The sequence below is a fragment of the Oncorhynchus kisutch genome, linkage group LG26 (genome assembly GCF_002021735.2).
Source record: "Oncorhynchus kisutch isolate 150728-3 linkage group LG26, Okis_V2, whole genome shotgun sequence".
Taxonomy (NCBI): domain Eukaryota; kingdom Metazoa; phylum Chordata; class Actinopteri; order Salmoniformes; family Salmonidae; genus Oncorhynchus; species Oncorhynchus kisutch.
In genome coordinates this window covers 21,746,497-21,767,621 of record NC_034199.2, presented here as the reverse complement: position 1 = coordinate 21,767,621, position 21,125 = coordinate 21,746,497, and the positions used below count along the sequence as shown (strand labels likewise).

The 21,125-nt window shown below is 44.3% G+C and overlaps 1 protein-coding gene and 1 pseudogene across 2 annotated transcripts; one reads left to right on the top strand and one right to left on the bottom strand.

The window, feature by feature from the left end:
* Positions 1 to 4,590: 4,590 nt before the first annotated feature.
* On the top strand, positions 4,591 to 16,877 carry c9h13orf42 (chromosome 9 C13orf42 homolog). Of its 2 annotated transcripts, none has more exons than XM_031805447.1 (4): positions 4,591 to 4,729; positions 7,071 to 7,504; positions 7,655 to 7,799; positions 15,885 to 16,877. In XM_031805447.1, the coding sequence occupies exons 2-4, from the start codon at positions 7,091 to 7,093 to the stop codon at positions 16,133 to 16,135; spliced, it is 810 nt and encodes a 269-aa protein (XP_031661307.1). In that variant the 5' UTR covers positions 4,591 to 4,729; positions 7,071 to 7,090; the 3' UTR covers positions 16,136 to 16,877. The 2 variants fall into 2 exon arrangements, with proteins under 2 accessions (XP_031661307.1, XP_031661306.1); XM_031805446.1 differs by having other exon boundaries at positions 4,592 to 4,729; positions 7,086 to 7,504.
* A 950-nt stretch (positions 16,878 to 17,827) lies between these two features.
* On the bottom strand, positions 17,828 to 20,484 carry LOC109871190 (ribonuclease H2 subunit B-like; annotated as a pseudogene).
* Positions 20,485 to 21,125: the final 641 nt, after the last annotated feature.

Here is a 21,125-nt window from a genome sequence, read left to right as displayed (position 1 = left end):
GCAGCGATCGGTTTAAGAGCATGCATTTAGTTTTACTAGCATTTAAAAGCAGTTGGAGGCAACGGAAGGAGTGTTGTATGGCATTGAAGATTATTTGGAGGTTTGTTAACAGTGTCCAAAGAAGGGCCAGATGTATACAGAATGGTGTTGTCTGCGTAGAGGTGGACCAGAGAATCAGCAGCAGCAAGAGCGACATCATTGATACATACAGAGAAAAGAATCGGCCTGAGAATTGAAGCCTGTGAAACCCCCATAGACACTGCCAGAGGTCCAGACAACATGCCCCCCGATTTGACACACTGAACTCTATCTGAGAAGTAGGTGGTGAACCAGGCGAGGCAGTCAAGCCTTGGCCAGGTCAAAAGCCTTGGCCAGGTCGATGAAGACGGCTGCACAGTACTGTCTTTTATAGATGGCGGTTATGATATCGTTTAGGACCTTGAGCGTGGCTGAGGTGCACCCATGACCAGCTCGGAAACCAGATGGCATAGTGGAGAAGGTACGGTGGGATTCAAAATGGTCGGTGATCTGTTTGCTAACTTGGCTTTCGAAGATTTTAGAAATGCAGGGCAGGATGGATATACAGTGGGGCAAAAACATATTTAGTCAGCCACCAATTGTGCAAGTTCTCCCACTTAAAAAGATGAGAGAGGCCTGTAATTTTCATCATAGGTACACTTCAACTATGACAGACAAAATGAGAAAAATTTGGAAAATAAGTATTTGGTCACCTACAAACAAGCAAGATTTCTGGCTCTCACAGACCTGTAACTTCTTCTTTAAGAGGCTCCTCTGTCCTCCACTCGTTACCTGTATTAATGGCACCTGTTTGAACTTGTTATCAGTATAAAAGACACCTGTCCACAACCTCAAACAGTCACACTCCAAACTCCACTACGGCCAAGACCGAAGAGCTGTCAAAGGACACCATAAACAAAATTGTAGACCTGCACCAGGCTGGGAAACTGAATCTGCAATAGGTAAGTAGCTTGGTTTGAAGAAATCAACTGTGGGAGCAATTATTAGGAAATGGAAGACATACAAGACCACTGATAATCTCCCTCGATCTGGGGCTCCACGCAAGATCTCACCCCGTGGGGTCAAAATTATCACAAGAACGGTGAGCAAAAATCCCAGAACCACACGGGGGGACCTAGTGAATGACCTGCAGAGAGCTGGGCCAAAGTAACAAAGCCTACCATCAGTAGACATGTCCCCCTGCTTAAGCCAGTACATGTCCAGGCCCGTCTGAAGTTTGCTAGAGAGCATTTGGATGATCCAGAAGAAGATTGGGAGAATGTCATATGGTCAGATGAAACCAAAATATAACTTTTTGGTAAAAACTCAACTTGTCGTGTTTGGAGGACAAAGAATACTGAGTTGCATCCAAAGAACACCATACCTACTGTGAAGCATGGGGGTGGAAACATCATGCTTTGGGGCTATTTTTCTATGAAGGGACTAGGACGACTGATCCGTGTAAAGGAAAGAATGAATGGGGTCATGTATCGTGAGATTTTGAGTGAAAACCTCCTTCCATCAGCAAGGGCATTGAAGCTGAAACGTGGCTGGGTCTTTCAGCATGACAATGATCCCAAACACACCGCCCGGGCAACGAAGGAGTGGCCTCGTAAGAAGCATTTCAAGGTCCTGGAGTGGCCTAGCCAGTTTCCAGATCTCAACCCCATAGAAAATCTTTGGAGGGAGTTGAAAGTCCGTGTTGCCCAGCAACAGCCCCAAAACATCACTGCTCTAGAGGAGATCTGCATGGAGGAATGGGCCAAAATACCAGCAACAGTGTGTGAAAACCTTGTGAAGACATTTGACCGCTGTCATTGCCAACAACGGGTATATAACAAAGTATTGAGATAAACTTTTGTTATTGACCAAATAATTATTTTCCACCATAATTTGCAAATAAATTCATAAAAAGTCCTACAATGTTATTTTCTGGCTAGTAATAGGGGTTGCAAGACTTTAGGCTGATCATTTTGGAAAGACAGGGTCCAGATTGTCTCGCCCAGCCGATTTGTAGGGATACAGATTTTGCAGCTCTTTCAGAACATCAGAGGTCTGGATTTGGGTGAAGGAGAAGCGGGGGGGGGGGGGGGCTTGGGCAAGTTGCTTTTGGCCGGGGTAAGGGTAACCAGGTGGAAAGCATGGCCAGCCATAGAAAAATGCTTATTGAAATGATCGATTATCGTAGATTTACCAGTGGTGACAGTGTTTCCTCGCCTCAGAGCAGTGGGCAGCTGGGAGGGGGTACTTTTATTCTCCATAGACTTTACAGTGCCCCAAACCTTTTTGGAATTAGTGCTACTGGATGCAAATTTCTGTTTGAAGAAGCTAGCCTTTGCTTTCCTTACTGACTGAGTATAATGGTTCCTGACTTCCCTGAAAAGTTGCATATCAAGGGGGCTATTCGATGCTAATGCAGAACTCCACAGGATGTTTTTGTGCTGGTCAAGGGCAGTCAAGTCTGGGGTGAGCCAAGGGCTATATCTGTTTTTAGTTCTACATTTTATGAATGGTCCATGCTTATTTAAGATGGCAAGGAAAGCATTTCTAAAGAGCAACCAGGCATCCTCTACTGACAGGATGGGGTCAATATCCTTCCAGGATACCAGGCCAGGTTGATTAGAAAGCCTGAATTAAAATTTAAAAAAATTTAAAAAATATCCATACAGTTGAATTCTGAAGTTTACATAAACGAGTTAATTATTCCAACCTAAGTGTTTCAACCACTCCACAAATTTCTTGTTAGCAAACTATAGTTTTGGCAATTCGGCTACTTTGTTTATGACACTAATAATTTTTACAACAATTGTTTACAGACAGATTATTTCACTTAAAATTCACTGTATCACAATTCCAGTGAGTCAGAAGTTTACATACACTAAGTTGACTGTGCCTTTAAACAGCTTGGAAAATTCCAGAAAATGATGTCATGGCTTTAGAAGCTTCTGATAGGCTAATTGACATCATTTGAGTCAATTGGAGGAGTACCTGTGGATGTATTTCAAGTCCTACCTTCAAACTCAGTGCCTCTTTGCGTCATGGGAAAGTCAAAAGAAATCAGCCAAGACCTCAGAACAAAGAATTGTAGACCTCCACAAGTCTGGTTCATCCCTGAGAGCAATTTCCAAATGCCTGAAGGTACCACATTCATCTGTACAAACAAAAGTACACAAGTACAAACACCATAGACCACGCAGCTGTCATACCGCCCAGGAAGGAGATACGTTCTGTCTCCTAGAGATGACCGTACTTTGGTGCAAAAAGTGCAAACCAATCCCAGAACAACAGAAAAGGTCCTTGTGAAGATGCTGGAGGAAACAGATACAAAAGTATCTTTATCCACAGCAAAACAAGTATGATATCAACATAACCTGAAAGGCCGATCAGCAAGGAAGAATCCACTGCTCCAAAACCACCATAAAAAAGCCAGACTACGGTTTGCAACTGCACATAGGGACAAAGATCATACACTTTGGAGAAATGTCCTCTGGTCTGATGAAACAAAAATATAACTGTTTGGCCATAATGACCATCGTTATGTTTGGAGGTTTAAAGGGGGAGGCTTGTAAGCCGAAGAACAGCATCCCAACCGTGAAGCACGAGGGTGGCAGCATCATGTTATGGGGGTGCTTTGCTGCTGCAAGAGGGACTAGTGCACTTTACAAATAGATGGCATCATGAGGAGGACAATGATGTGGATATATTGAAGCAACATCTCAAGACATCAGTCAGGAAGTTAAAGGAAGTTAAAAATTGGTCTTCCAAATGGACAATGACGCCAAGCATACTTCCAAAGTTGTGGCAAAATGGCTTAAGGACAACAAAGTCAAGGTATTGGAGTGGCCATCACAAAGCCCTGTCATCAATCCTATAGAACTTATTGTACAGAACTGAAAAAGCATGTGCGATCAAGAAGGCCTACAAACTTGACTGAGTTACACCAGCTCTGTTAGGAGGAAAATTCCCCAACTTATTGTGGGAAGCTTGTGGAAGGCTACCCAAAATGTTTGACCCAAGTTGAACAATTTAAAAGCAATTCTACCAAATACTAATTTAGTGTATGTAAACTTCTGACCCACTGGGAATTAAAGAAATAAAAACTGAAATAAATCATTATCTCTACTATTATTCTGACATTTCACATTCTTAAAATAAAGTGGTGATACTAACTGACCTAAGACAGGGAATTTTTACTGGGATAAAATGTCAGAAATTGTGAAAAACTGAGTTTAAATGTATTTGGATAAGGTGTATGTAACCTTCCGACTTCAACTGTATGTAACGGCATTCAGAGGTGGAAGAAGGATCGGACCAAAGCGCAGCATGGTAAGTGTTCGTGATATAATATTTAATGAAACGAATTGGACACTGAAATACAAAACAATAAAGTGAACGAACGAAAACCGAAACAGTACCGTGTGGACCAAACACCCACAAACCAAAAGTGGAACCCAGGCTACCTAAGTATGATTCTCAATCAGGGACAACAATTGACAGCTGCCTCTGATTGAGAAACATACTAGGCCGAACTCAAAACCCAACATATAAAAACAAACATAGACTGCCCACCCCAACTCACGCCCTGACCATAGCAAAACAAAGACAAAAACAAAGGAACTAAGGTCAGAACGTGACACTAAGTATTCTCAACCCTGAGCCAATACTTTGTAGAAGCACCTTTAATGATGATTACAGTGCTGAGTCGTTTTGGGTAAGTCTCTGAGAGTTTTGCACACCTGGATTGTACAATATTTGCCCGTTATTCTTTCTAAAATTCTTCAAGCTCTGTCAAGTTGCTTGTGTATCATTGCTTAACAGCCATTTTCAAGTTTTGCCATAGATTTTCACGCTGAATTAAGTCAACACTAACTAGGCCACTCAAGAACATTCAATGTCATCTTGGTAAGCAACAGTGTAGATTTGGCCTTGTGTTTTAGGTTATTGTCCTGCTGAAAGTTGAATTAGTCTCCAAGTGTCTGTTGGAAAGCAGACTGAACCAGGTTTTCCTCTAGGATTTTGCCTGTGCTTATAGCTATATTCCCTTTCTTTTTATCACAAAAAAACCCTCTCTAGTCCTGGCCAATAACAAACATATCCATAACATGATGCAGCCACCACCATTATTAAAAATGATGAAGTGTGGTACTCAATGTGTTGTGTTGGATTTGCTCCAAACATAACACTTTGTATTCAGGACAAAATGTTAACTTCTTTGCCACATAAATTTCCTACAAACCAAATTCCACATTGACATTATGGGGTATTGTGTGTCGATCAGTGACACAAAATCACAATTTAATCAAATGTAAATTCAGGCTGTAACCCAATAAAATGTGGAAAACTTAATGGGTTGTGAATGCTTTCTGAAGGCATGGTGAGTGTCTTTTCCATAGATGAGTAGTGTGAACTTTGAATTATATTTGCTGACACCCTACAGTCAGATACTGTACTGGTGCCAGAATATATCTAGCTATGTAAACCACGCTCCTCTGCATACTTTGATTTGGTTTCATCCAACTTCATGAAAGACATGATTTTGACTGTTTGTGTTCTTTAAAATGTAAAACTCTCAAATGTAAAACTTTAAGGCACTTTGCCTTACTTTGATGGCAAAGTGCTACCCTAACACAGCTGGTGTTAGGACCCTCATTGTTTACAAGCCACAGCCTATCTGCAATCACACTAGACTGGCTTGTAAAGTGATATGTAAATCCTATTGTAATCCAGCCAGTTAGGACTGCCACAGTTTGGACATCTGATCTATTCACCCACAACCTGCATTTAGAATGCCTGTTAGGGTTAGGAATATTGTGAGGAGACTAATATAATATATAAGGGCACAAGGCGAGACCCAGATGCAGACACGGGAGGCAGATGGTTTGAGTCTTTGATATTTATTATAATCCAAAACGGTTGGCAAGAGATTGGTCGTGGACAGGCAAAAGTTCAAAACCAGTTCAGAGTCTAGGAGGTACAGAGTGGCAGGCAGAATGGTCAGGCAGGTGGGTAAGAGTCCAGAAATAGGCACAGGTCAAAACCAGAAGGACTAGCAAAAAGAGAATAGAAAAAGCAGGAGCACAGGAAAACCACACTGGTTGACTTGAACATACAAGACACACTGGCACAGAGAGACAGGAAACACAGGGATAAATCCACTGGGTAAAATAAGCGGCACCTGGAGGGGGTGGAGACAATCACAAGGACAGGTGAAACCGATCAGGGCGTGACACCTAAACCATTTAAACTGGAACAACCATTTCAGTAATGTGTGCAATGAAGTAATGTGTGCAATGAATCTAACTAACTGATTGGATTAGTTTAGAAAAATGCATGTGCTATATCTTTGCGTAGCATAAAATGTAAAAAGCAATCAATGTGTATGCAAAAACACAGATATTAAAAACAATCCAAATCTAGCTGCAGTAGAGCATGCTGGTTAAATCTGATAATGAACGGCATGGTTCTGATGAGAAGGTTTTAGTCTCCACAGAGACAACTTATATAATCATACTCACACTCAACACTGGCTATTAGCACCAACACTGGGGTTATTTTACACCATTTGGGTGTTAATTTTACTCTTAGAGCCTTCTTTTAACTCCTGAATCAACACTAGAAATGTTACACTGAAATATGCAACACTGGGCGATTTTCTGTGTATAAGCCAGTGGACAGCGGGACTACAGCACGTGCGTTTTGGTGACAATGGGAGCTTGAGGTGCCCATAAAGACATTTGACACGGGACTGCTGTTCAATAGTAATGACACAGGAGCGGGTTGAATTTCGAGGCCCGTTGCCATAGCACAACCCCCCCCCCCCCCCCCCATAACACCACAGTGATGGCCGGGAATGTTTTTTTTTAAGTGAGAGGAGTCTGAAGTTATCTTCTCTGCCAACGATACTCACGGGCAGTTTCATCCCCATGGACAAGACCAACGTTTTTCTTCTACGCGCCATGTGCTTGTTTTCTAATTGATTTCTGAGGAATACTACTTGGAAACGGTTATGGGCACCTCGATTGAACTAACATTATATTTTTTATAACTGTGAGTTACTCCACGCACAGGGGGGATGTTTAGGAAGATCAACAACGCACTCCGTCCCAACAATGGGCACAGGGCTCGTGATGGCAGTCCGCGGTCTGAGCAGGACTACCACAGCGCGTGCACCGTCAAGTTGGTGCGGAGCACCTCCATGCTCGTGGTGGGCCAGAGGAATCAGTCATCCGTCAACTCCACACTGAAGCGGAGCAAAAGTTCTGTGAATGTCGAGTCCACCACCGCCTTGTATTATTATCAGAGGCAGGAGGACCGGATATGGCTCTACTCCCAAAATCAGAACTGCCTGGAGTATTTGGAAGAGCTGGTGGCGTTGAGACGGCAGTACACGAGGAGCGTCAACAACTTCAAAAGCAACGAGATGAAGGCCACAATCTCCCCCAAGAAGAAGCCTGCGCCTCCCCCACCCAACTCCAAGGACGCACAGGTAGAAAGGCTTTGTGAATCACTTAATGGCTATGACCTCACCTCATAATTATCCTTGTGTCCTAAATGAAATTGTTGAACCACTGAATGCCTTCTACTAAAGAAATCAATAGACAATCATGTTCTCTCTTATTTTGTAATTTTTTAAAAGATCATGAGGACCAAACCGTCTGCCCCTCCAATCCCCAATGAGGAGGACACTCTGGACTTCTTTGATGCTGTCATCGCGAGCTGTGACCCTGAGCACACGCGCAAGCCCCATGTAGACGATGGGCACGCTGACGTTGACTTCATTGGTGAGTTGTGTTTTGAAGTACGATCAAGTTGCCTAAACAGCGAAGACAGTGGACAGCTACCTGGTGCTGATATAGAGACAGTGGACAGATACCTGGTGCTGATCTGGAGATACACAGCAAATTCTCCAGTTTTAAATCAACACTGACAATGTTAAATTTAAAACTGGGCCAGTGTCTACATGGGTCCAGACTTTTGCGTGTTAAAAGGTCCCGAAGATCATTCTGATTTCCATGTAAAATAGCCTTTTGACTAACCATCCAACCTTTTTATGTGAGTAAAGTACATGTTGGATAAAAAAATGTCATGACTGGCCTGATGGAAACATAAATATTTTCTGTAAACTTTCCAAATGTCCACAAAACAAGATACGCTAAACAAGGTGGATCTTGTGTCGGTAAAATGATTTATGTGAGAAATGTCGGTGAAAATGATTTTATGAGCAAATATTGATATACTGTAATAACCATCACATCGAAGTAAATTTGAAGTCATGCAATGAGATATCGTGTGGTCCTCCAAGTAGGACTGGTTGGGAAAGCATGCAGTTTATTAGACCACAGATGGAACAAGTTATGATGAACATCACAGGGTGGTGAAAGTGCACGGTGATGAGCTTGATGCTCCTTTCTAATAAATATCGAGGGTCTTATTCTGGTGACATGATCACCAATGCTTCGCTGCCATTTGACAAATAAAAATAATCTTGCTCTTTTGTCTATAATAATCTCATCATGTAGGCTATACAATATGTAGCCGGTTAGAGTGCAAAGACCAGAGTGGGCACACTCACTATAAAACGCAATTTTTTGGGGGTGAGATGACATGAGTAGAGTTGAAAATGCAATGACATTTTTTTACTTGTGTTTATTTGTGAATTTAATCGTACTTTTATGTGCACCTTTTATCTGCAACAAGTTAATTAGATGGAAACACATCTCTGGTGGGAAAATTGTTTTAATGCAGATTTTTTAATATTCGCATGAAAATCTGTCTCCAATTGGATGGAAACCTAGCTCTAAAATATCCCCCAGAATATTTTGGGGGGATAGAAATGCTCAAAATTACAGAAAAGAGTCTACTTTCTCTCATGACTAACTACCAGGAAGTTTGAAAAGACAAGCTGAGTGGGCAGGAGGTTATATTCAGGAGCTCACCTTGACTGACTTTGGAAGGACTATGTCAAGAAATTTGAATGCAGTGAGCAGTTACATAATCTCATGAAGATTTTGTGATACACAAAGCAATTTAAACAATATTGAAATTGCATCAACGATGTCCATTTTACACCTCCTGTTTGACATCTCTTGCGGTTCACAGCAGCGCTGAGAGGTTTTAACATGACAAACGTGTCAGCATTTTGAACTACGCTCCCTAGTAAATAGCTAACACCAGATATATGAAAGTGGAAACGTATAAGAATATTTGCCATAGATGAATAGTGTAAACTTTTAATTATATTTGCTGACACCCTGCAGTCAAATTTTTGTCACCAGTAGAGTAGCTATCTAGCTTTATAAACCACGCCCCTCTGCAAACACGCAGTCTCCTATGTTGGTTACAAGATGGTACTTATCTAAATTAGGTACGAGAATATCATGTTACCATTGGTGTATTAAAATGAGCGTTAGGTGATGTCACCTTGTCCCCTTAATAATCCCGCCTCCTGAAATCAAGTGTTTGACATGGGGGAAGGGATCAGTAACTTTATGCTCAAACTTTATCGATGTCGGCACAACATACACAAAGCCACGCCCAATATAATTTCCCAGTGTGCCTTGCCTTTTTGTAACATTAAAATAAAACTGTTAATGACAATATCTTACATATATCATAAGGCCTTCCTTACTTCATTGGGAATATTTTACCCCAACACAATGGTGTTAAGAACCTACTGGTTTACAAATCACAATATACTGACTTTCAAAGTGATATATAATGTTACGGTTTTCTTCTGTCGAAGGAGAGGAGGACCAAAATGCAGCGTGGTTATTCATAAACATCTTTAATGAAAGATGAAAATACGAACAGTATACAAAAACAATAAAACCGAAACAGCCCTATCTTTTTTTTATTTTTATATAATTGTTTTTTATTATCTTCAATACCATTCATTCTTTACAACTCATAATTTTCATACATACTCAAATAATGGTATTTTAATTGAACTAATTTTAACTAAACAAAAACCCAAAACAAAACCTCAGGGGAGCATCTTCCCTCCCCGTCACCCTACAAACTACCTTTCCCTATCTCCCCGTTCCTAATCTATCCCCTTGCAAATCTAAATGACACCCAGCCCTAAACCCCCCTTCCACCTCTCCCGAGCAGCGTGCGGCCCCCACTTCCTCTCCTCCCTCTTCATCCTCCCCCTCAAATCTCCTTCCACCCTCCTCACTATCCCTTCCACCCCCCAATCTCTCCCTGTCTTCACCATGTTCTGCCTGGCTTCCCACAGCCCCCGTTTAAAGAGACTCATGAGAAGCCAGAGCAGAAACCTGTCCCTATCCGTCCCTCTCACTCTCCCTACACCTCTCTCTAACCTGGCCCACGTCAATACAAAATCCCCCCTTACCAAGCCTAACAACACCCGTGCCCTAGCCCATACTACTCCGGCAAAGGCACAGTCCCAAAAGACATGGTGCACAGTCTCCTCCCTGCCACAAGAGGATCTTGGACAGGTGGGGGATTACACCAAACTATACCGGTACATGATAGAACGTACCGGCAAGCACTTATGGAGGCTCAACCAATTCAGGTCCTTGAGCCTGTTGTCCAGACCCCGCGCCTGCACTCCCTCCCAGACCACTTCCGAGATGCCCACTACAGGCGCTGGACTCCCTGCCTTTCTGACCTCCTCGTGCAGGTGCCTGTGATCTAAACCTACTCGGGCAACTTCAACCTCAGGGTGCGCACGCAGCCACTTGGCCTTGGCCGCATGACCAAAGTGCCACGGCAGCTGTTCCGCCCGAGGACCCGTGTTAGACCACACCATTACGCTTCTCGCCTGATACGAGAAGAACACCCGCAGGAGGTACCCGGACGGGTGTATCACTGGATGAGCAAGCTCCGTTAACAAGAAAGAAACTAATTGTGTCCAGCTTGACGGGGAAATGTGGTACCCCCCTACCTCCCTCCCCGATGGGACAGATCATGCGTGCCCTGGCGACCCACTCGCATCTGCCACTTCACATGAACTGAAACACAAGCCTCACTAGAGGCCTCCTCAGACAAGCCGGCAATGGGTAGATGTACGCCAAATACAAAAGAGATGGCAACACATCCACCTTTAGGACCAGGACTTTGCCCATAAAAGACAAATACCTAGCCTTCCACATTGCTAGCTTCCTCTGCGATACGCATGTTCCAGTTTAGCGTCGCTGAGCCGGAGGTCTCTCAATGGACCCCGAGAATCCTCAGGGCCCCCTCACAGAGAGAACCCACCCAGGCACATCAGTTCTACCGCGCCATCTTCCGAAAAACTTGACAGAAGACTTTGCATGGTTCAGAACCGCTTGGGTGAAATCCCCAAAGATGGCAAGGGACCTTGTCAGGCACGAGTCCTTGCACAGCAGCAAGGAAGTGTCACGCAGCCCACCACTTCCAGGGATCAACAAGCCTTCCACCCCTGTGTCTGCCCTAATGGCAGCCCCCAGAGCCTCCATGTACAGAACGAGGAGGAGAGCAGAGAGTGGGCACCCCTGCCTGACCCCAGAGGAGAGGTCAAAAACGTCACCCAAGTGACTATTTACACTAACTCGGCACCCCGCTCCGACATATAATGTACGAATCCATCCTATGAACTTCTCCCCAAATCCTAATCGACCTAACACTCTGAATAAAAAGGATCTATTCACGCGATCAAAGGCTTTCGCCTGATCTAGCGCTGCTACCATTAAAGGCAGTCCTCTATCTTCAACCCAAGCGATGGAGTCCCTGATTAACTGTAGGTTCCATCTAATAGAGCGGCCCTCTACCCCGCACGTCTGATCCTCATGGACGACGTAGGGAAGGGCTGTGCGCACCTGGTCTGCTAAAACCTTTGCAAGTAGCTTGTAATCTACACACAGCATGGTCAACGGCCGCCAGTTGCCAAGGTCTGTTACTTCCCCCTTCTTATATAAAAGTGACAGCACACCAACAGCCATTGAGCCCCCCGGGACCCCCGTCTCAAGGATGGCCTTCAAGACTTCGAGGACCACTGGTCCAAGTATACCCCAAAACTTGAGATAAAATTCAGCCGGCAGCCCATCCATCCCAGGCACCTTCCCTTTTCCCATCCTCCTAAGAGCGCTCTCAACCTCTTCTAGTGAAATCTGGGCCTCCATCACTTCTCTAATGTCCTCCGGCAACCGCCTGGACAAGTGTTCTAAAAACACATTTCCCTGCTCTACATCTATTTCCCTTTCCTTAAATAAACCTTGGAAATGATCAGTTGACCATATCCTCTGGTTCTCTAACTATACTACAATTTTCTTCCCTAACGCCATGCATTACCTTCCTACTGTCTGGCCCTAACCGACTTAAAGAACATAGCGGAACAAGTCTCATTGTGTTCTAGAAAGCCACTATGCGCACGCTCCAGGAAAGCTCGAGCCTTCCGCTCCTGCAACTCCCTGAGCTGCGCCTTTAGGGTAGCGGATCTCTCCCAGTCAAACGACCCGCCGAGGTTGCCTGCCTCGTACTCGAGTTCAATTAACCTTTGGATACGATCCCACCTCCTCCCTTTTTTTCCTCTTGCAATACCCTATTATAAAAGCCCTAATCCTCACCTTAACTAATTCCCACCACTCTAACACCCCCTCGCACATGGACCGGAGGCCTTCAAGCCTCCAAAAGAAACCATAAAACCCGTCAACAAAAGCCTGCTCCTCCAGCACATCCCGATCTAACTTCCAGTACCCCCTACCAAAGAGGCAGACTGGCGACCCCACCTGCAGGAGCACCCCGTCGTGATCCGAAAAGAAAACAGGCAACAGCCGCCCAGACAACTTACCCAAAGACCTGGGTACAAAAATATAGTCGAGCCTCCGCTCAACCCCCCTGGAGTTGCGCCATGTAGGACCGGCCATTTTCGGAGTAGTGTGCAGACCACCATCAACCAGATCATGGCAAGCCATTAGCCCGGTAATGGCGCCTGCACTACTATCCCCCCCTATTCCTAAATCTGTATTAAAATCCCCCCCTATCACTAATTTCCTATTTGTGACACACGGGCGTCAGACAGTCCACCATCTCCCTCCTGTCTGCCACCACCTGTGGCCCATACACCACCACTAATCTAAATTTACAATCCCTTATCGTGACATCCACCCCTATAACCCTCCCCTGCATTACCACAAAAGAATCCTCCACTTTTACCTCCCTGTGCCCACACAAAATCCCTACCCCCGATGAGTGCACCCCCCCAATACCCCAAACCGACTCCCCCTTGTCCCACTCCCTCTTAAACCTATTAACATCCCCTCCATCCCTCAGGTGAACCTCCTGTAAAAAACAAAAATCAAACCCCACACCCTCCAAATAACTAAAAACCGCCCTCCTCTTAACAAAATCCCTTAAACCCCTTACATTTAAACTAACAAGAGTAATACACTCATTCTAAACCCAGACAGAAAAAAAAAAACCGGAGACTCACCCGATGCTCCCCTGCTCCATATCTACCGGTGAGAACACCATCCGTACTCCCGACATCCCCCCCTCTTCCTCCATCTCACCAACCCAGGATGCAGGAATAGTGTTTGGCTCCGGGGTGCCCTGCACCCTGGGTCTACCCCCACACTCCTCCCCCTCCCCAGTGCTGCAGCTGGTTTGGAAAAAAAGTCCCCAAACAAAAAACTCCCCACCTCCTCCTGTACCCAGTCCTGAGTCTTGTTAGGTGTGTCCCCACCCAACAGAAGTTGAGGGCCTGGGGAAACCAGCAGCAACCCAGAGGTTTCTCCCACCCCCATCACTCTCTTGGCCATCCCCTCCCTCTCACTGTCGGCCAATCGCACCCTCCTCTTCATTCTCTTCTTTGGTGATGGCGGCAGTGGAGAGATACCACACTCCCCCCCGCCAGCTCCTCCACCATACCCCTCATCTCTTCCACCAGGGCACTTTCCCCCCAGTCCACTTGCTCTTCCAACGTCTCCTTCTCCAACACTCCTCCCTCGCTTTCTTCTCTCTCATGCTCCTCCACTCGGTTGCCTTCCGCCGCTTTTCCTGGTTCTCCTACTCCCGTGCCTTCCGTTTCCTTCTCTCTTCCATCCGCCGCTTCTTGCTCCTCCTCCTTCCTTGCGGCCTTCCCCTCTGGACCTGTACTCTGGTCATGAGGCGTGCTTCCTTCCCCTCTTCTTCCCCCATCCCCTGCTCCTGCTCCCCCCCCAGCCGCAGACGCATATGACCTCTGACGAGCCGGGCACCCCCGCCACAGGTGTGCTGACGAGCCACACCCGTGGCACGCCTTAGGCTTGTCACAATCCCTCGCCTCGTGTTCCTCAGATCCACAAAATCTGCATTTTCTTATGCTGCACGAGGCGAATATGTGGCCGTAGGCCATACAGCGCCTGCAAAATGGGGGCTGACGTGCATAAAACAACGTCCCCCTGTCAGCCCCTAGGGAGAACATAGCAGGAGGATGGAGGTAGCCACCATGTCCCTTTGGGTCCTCCCTGAGGAGGGCCTGGAAGCCTCTCCTCCCATTCCAAAACCCAAGGGAGTCTTTGAGGTGCCTTGCTGAGGAGACGTTATCCATGTATCTCCCCAGAAAGGCCCTCACCTCTTCGTCCTTAATGTATGGGTTGTAAATGTTGACAGGCTTGTTATTTCATAGTGGCTCATCGGCCTCTCACCTCCCACTGCTCTTGCCCTTCTCAGGATATCATCGTGTTTCTCCTCTGTATATAGTGCCACATCGTATGCTGCCTCCAACGAGTTGCCTTGGAAACAAAACACGTCCTTCACCGTCAGCTTTAGAATCCCCATCAATATTATCCTTCCAAAAGTTTCCCGTCCTAAAGGCTCCAACTCCTTTTCCTTCCATGCAAACCGAATCATGTTGGCCAGCCCAATCCCAGGGACCGACCGTGTTGATGGATTTAGCACCATCTCCGCAAGGAGAATGGCGCTCGTTCTCTTCTCTTCCAAAACAATGAAAAAAGAAAAGGCTCAGTCACTTTGGTTATCTGGTGCAACAAACACAGAGACAGGAACAATCACCCACAAGAGACCTAAAGAATATGGCTCCCTAAATATGGTTCCCAATCAGAGACAACGATAAACACCTGCCTCTGATTGAGAACCACTCCAGGCAACCATAGACTTGCCTAGAATACTTCACTCAACACAATCCCGTAACCTACAAAAAAAAACGAGACAAAACACACCACATAAATCATCCATGTCACACCCTGGCCTAACCAAAATAATAAAGAGAACACAGAATACTAAGACTAGGACGTGACATATAATTCCTATTGGAATCCAGCCTGAGTTAAGACAGCCAAGATTTACACTGTTTATTCACACACAACCTGCAGTCAGAAAGATGTTAAAGGTTAGGAACTTTGATGAAAGAGACTACCTTAACTATGTAAATAACGGGTGCAATAAATCTAAGTAATTGATTGGATTAGTTTAGAAAAATGTATGTTATGTATCTCTGTGTGGCATAAAATCAATCAATCAATGTACATGCAAAAACACACATATTAAAAACAATCCCCCCCAAAAAATCGAGATCCAGTAGAGCGTGTTGGGAAATAAGATAATGATGGGTGTGGTTTTGATGAGAATGTCTCCGCAGAGTAAAACTGACACAATCACAGTCAACAATGGTTATTGACACCAACACTGGGGATTTTTTAGAGTTAATTTAACTCCTAAATCAACACTAGAAATGTAACACTGACAAATCAACACTAGGTGTAGTGAAGCCCTAGCTACCTGGTGCTGATCTAGAGACAGTGAACAGCTTGTTGCAGTCTCAGAGTAATTGTAACCGTAATAGATCACAAACGACCATTTAGTGGGGGGTTTTCTCTCCCCATGTACAATTTGGATGGGCATTTTGAGAACTGACGTGAACCCATCTCTCTCTTCATCAGTGGCCACCAGCACCAGTGAGCACGACCTCCACTCCAACTGGGTCATGAGGGTCCCACGGTGTCCCACAGATGAGTCCAAGCTGAAGAAGCCGGCCTCAACCAGCAAAAGCAGCAGCACGGCCAAGAAGAACAACGACAACGGGACGACGAGCAGCCGACGACACCTACAGAGAAACCCCATCCACCTGCCCAAAGTGGTGGAGAGCGCTTTCCAGACACTGCGCTTCAAGCCGAAACTCAAGAAAAAGTAGTGGGAACTTGCTTGTCCTGAGTTTCATAACAAGTACGGGAGTCAACTTGGTGAGGTCCCGCGACATGCAAGCATTCAGCTGGTGAGGAATTGGCAGGGAAACCACAAAATAACCATGGATAGTAATATAGGAAGTGAGAGAGAGAAGTAGGCCTAGAGGAAGTGGGAACTGAGAGAAAGTGGCAGCCAATGATTATGGTATTGTGTTGGTGTGGACAGGCATAGCATGTGACATTGTTCGCTATGCCACCAGCCTGATAAATTATCCAGTCTGCTGTGGCCCGTGGGACTGATGGGACTGTAACCCGATCCACAAAGGACCGTGCGTAACTTGGACAGCGTAATTACCAACAAACACTCTCATTACTTAGTTACTGTGACTAAACAGACCACCTACTCCACCTGACATCACAATCAGTCGAGTCTTTTAACTGAACAATGCAACTGTCCATTTTCTTTTCCATGTAATTTTATTACACATTTAGACTAAGCTTATTATATCCAGGTTTACCTGTCGCATCAGTCTCCCTAGACTCGATGATCAACATCACTGTATGAAATGTAAGATGTTCACCATGTGCCTCAGATTGAATAATTTAAATTATTCTTAAACATTAACCAAGGTACTGCAAATGGCACTGCTTATTTAGTTTTATACTGTAGTGGGCTACCATTGTACTGTAACAATATGATTTATCCTGTTAAGTCTATATTATTTATGTACATTAAAATGGATCACCATGGCACTTTTTCCATGACTTGTGGACCCTTGGTGTGTGTTGTTGAAAAGGTTGTACTTCATTACAGGAGACGACAGGCTGAACTCATGCTGGTTATCGACACAATAATATGAGAGCACAGAAGGGATTCTTTATTTAGCTAGGCAAGTAAGTTAAGAACAAAGTCTTATTTACAATGACGACCTACCAGGGGGCAAAACGACATATTTTAACCTTGTCAGCTCGAGGATTCAATCCAGCAACCTTTCGGTTACTGGCCCAAAGCTCTAACCTCTAGGCAACCTGGAAGCACAGTTTAAACATAATTTATATACTCCCCCCAAACCTTGAAGAAATAGCTATTCATGTTCTTGTTTTTTATCCTCTTATTCTCACAACTAGTGTGAATCAACCCCGTTTCTCAAGGCAAGTTCAAATCACCTACAGATCTGTTTCCCTCAAATACAATTTGATTTTCTTTATTACTAAAAGCACAAATACACACAAGGTACACTGAGTGTAAATAACATTAGGAACACCTTCCTAATATTGAGTTGACACCCCCCTTTTCCCTCAGAACTGCTTAAATTCGTCGCGGGATGAACTCCACAAGGTATCGAAAGCATTTCAAAGGGATGCTGGCCCATGTTGACTCCAACACTTCCCACAGTTGTGTCAAGTTGGCTGGATGTTCTTTGGATGGTGGACCATTCTTGACACACACAGGAAACTGTTGAGCATGAAAAACCCAGCAGCGTTGCAGTTCTTGACACACTCAAACCAGTGCGCCTGGCACTTACTACCATACTCCATTGAAAGGCACTTCAATTGTTTGTCTTGCACATTCACCCTCTGAATGGCACATTGACAATGCATGGCTCAATGGTCACAAGGCTTAAAAATCCTTCTTTAACCTGTCTCCTCCCCTTTATCTACACTGATTGAAGTGGATTTAACAAGTGACATCAATAAGGGATCATAGCTTTCACCTGGTCAGTCTGTCATGGGAAGAGCAGGTGTTCCTAATGTTTTGTACACTCAGTGTATCCACGCACACCAACATACACATACAAATTCTGATGCACCATCCTAACATTCAGTTTTTCTGCTTTGCCCTTGGGGCTGAAGAAGGTAGACATGCTTTTCATGCCTGTTTTGTCCACCTTGGCCAGGATCTTCTGTGCCGCACTCATCTTCTAGGGCGGCTGGAGGAGGATTAAAGATGTATTCAATAGTATTGCTCATCGGCCTTGAGTGAAGACGGCTGAAACATAATTACACATCATGATGACTCCTTTCCAGACAGAATATACAATGTTACTTGGACCTTCGTCTGGATTTGAAGGCCTCTGCATTGCATTGCTTTAAACTGCACTCACGTGAACTTCAGGAAGGTTCCTCCCCCATATATATATATATATATATATATATATATATATATATAATTCTCTCATGGGTCCATTCATGCAGGCTGCACCTAATCTCCCTCACTTTGCGGGCGAAATCGGAGCTGTTGAATATGGTGTAGTCCTCTCCTGCCTCCAATGATTTGTCAGACAGCTTTCACTTCTGCCGAATGAGGATGGGATGTATAGAGTGAGACCTGCTTTCCATCACTCTAAACACCAACCACCAATCACACCACAGACACACGTTTACAAGTTACCGTGGCAATACCGTGAGTATCACAAACTGACCAACCACATCCACCAACAATAGGCATAAGAACACACTAATCTACCTGTACACTGCTACCATCTGGTGAATCTCAAGAGAAAATCACAGTGGAAAAGCCAGACCCTACAATAGTTTATATGTCAAATAAAATATTTATCCCGCTTAATACATGCAGAAAAGGAACAATGTCCCCAAATAAATAGAAAAATAGGAAAAAATAGGTCAGTATATACAGTAGGACTAACTACAGTGTGATGACACAAGTAGCCTACACAGAGAAGCTGAATAAAATACCTTTGAATGATGCTCCACTTTCTTAGTGCTTGAGAGCTCAGGTAACCTGTCAGGAGGAAGGTGAAAGGTGACTGACCATCAGACTGTTAAACACTAATAATGCTGCTTAATGCATTACCTTCAGAAGTATCACTGTCTTAATAGCACAATGTCACTTTCATCACCAGTACATTTTCAGTCAAAAGTGCTGACCTGGGCCCTGCAATTGTCTTCAAACTGTGGGGGATGTGTCTTGAGAAATCTAACTGCCACGAGTTATTTGATTTCGGTCTCCAAAACCGCACACTCATCTTCAGTTTTTTGGGGGTGGTTAACATGTATTTCAAATGACTCAGTGACACTTACGATGAAGCAACATGAACATTTGATTTTAGATTGTGCTTTTTCATTTTAGATTGTACATGTACATACTGTAGATGCTTGAGGAGAGCTTTACTCAGGTCTTCACTGATGTCCGCAGATATCAGACCACGGGCATACTGCAGGTAGTCCTCTGTGTTACAATGAAGAGAGGGCATAAGAGTGTTAATACCACAGCATCACTTTATACACTTAATTATGGAATGACATCCATCCTATTGATATCACAGGAAACTGGGTTGACAGTCTGAGCTTTAAATATAAAATGAATGTGAAACCGAAAATGTAACAGGTAAGGCTCTTGAGGCAATGTTTGGTGTGGAAAGCTCCTGATCTTTAAAGTGGGTTTGGTGCCATCCTCTGGTTAATTTGATGTTTGCAGGCCAGGGAGAACATGGCACAGGTCTGCGGTATTAGACCAGGCCCTGAGAGTGACTCACCTTCCTGGGTCTCTGACTCCTTCTAGACTCTGACATACGTCATGGACTTCACCCTTTCTCCCACTGAGATGTTAGTCTTTCCGAGGGCCTTCACTGTCCTCTCAGCCTAGAACAGCAGGTACACAGCAAAACCAACACTGTTAACACTGTTAAATCTACTGGAGAGCAGCAATTCTGAACTCCTGATTCAAGTAATCAAGGGTTTGATGATTAGATTAATCCGGTGTGTTATTCCTGGGCTAGAACAAAAGCCTGCACAACCTGGAGGTTGCCAGGATCAGATTGCTTCAGGATGTACTATAGAGCATGAAAAACCCTGCTTATGCAGCTCATAGATTGATCAATGGGTACCTTCTTCTTTAACCCTTCCATGGTCCTTTCCTGGAAGTAGCGGTGAAACTTCGGACTGTCCACCTCTGAAAGAGCAGTACACAGAACACGTATAACACCTGGGAACCCACAACATCACACTTTTATAATGTGTTCATGTGCAGCTCATCTTTAGAAAATCTCAAACAATTTCAAGGGTGCTGCAGTCTCGGAATTACCTGATATACTAATTAAATCTATTAATGTGCACTTCAATCTGATATAGAAGTGAGAAATTAATTATTGGGTTTAGGGGTTTACAGTTGATTGTTTCTGAGGAGCACATTAACTTTCAACATTAGTTTGTGTGGGCTGAACAGTGACCTCTGACCTTTTTCCTCAGCCACATGGTGCAGGGAGGCCAGGGAGTGCGTGCAGCTCAGCAGCCTGGTGCATGCTGGGAAGTCCTTGTCCATCACCATCTGGTACACAGACTGGAACTTTGCCTGCACCAGAATGGTATCACAAAGAGAGGAAGACAGTGATGACATCACAAAAAGAAGGGCAAAAAAGACCTTGTAAAGAGAGACAGAATGATATGACATCACAATAACCAGACAGAGATCGAAGCACAGAGGACAGAGATGACATAACAAAGAAAATAAGAAAAATAAATGACAAAACAAATCTGGATAAAGATAGAGTCACAGAGGGCAGAGGTAACGTCACAAAGAAAATAATGAAATGACAGAAAAAGGACAGGGGACGTAGCAAAGAAAGAAAGAGACAATGTAGGACATCACAAAGGGATGACAAGAGAGATCACAAAGCGAGAAAGACGGACTAAGATGAGATCACAAAAGGGGAAACATAAAGTTGAAGTCGGAAGTTTACATACACTTAGCTTGGAGTCATTAAAACTCATTTTTCAACCACTCCACAAATTTCTTGTGAACAAACTATAGTTTTGGCAAGTCGGTTAGGACATCAGCTTTGTGCATGACACAAGTAATTTTTCCAACAATTGTTTACAGACAGATTATTTCACTAATAATTCACTGTATCATAATTCCAGTGGGTCAGAAGTTTACATACACTAAATTGGCTGTGCCTTTAAACAGCTTGGAAAATTCCAGGAAATTATGTCATGACTTTAGAAGCTTCTGATGGGCTAATTGACATCATTTGTGTC

Bases quoted from the DNA above. Each gene is read 5' to 3' on its own strand.
- c9h13orf42 (XM_031805447.1), top strand. From the start codon at position 7,091: ATGTTTAGGAAGATCAACAACGCACTCCGTCCCAACAATGGGCACAGG. The intron at 7,505-7,654 runs GTAGAAAGGCTT...ATTTTTTAAAAG, and splicing joins CCAACTCCAAGGACGCACAG to ATCATGAGGACCAAACCGTC. The intron at 7,800-15,884 runs GTGAGTTGTGTT...TCTCTTCATCAG, and splicing joins CGCTGACGTTGACTTCATTG to TGGCCACCAGCACCAGTGAG.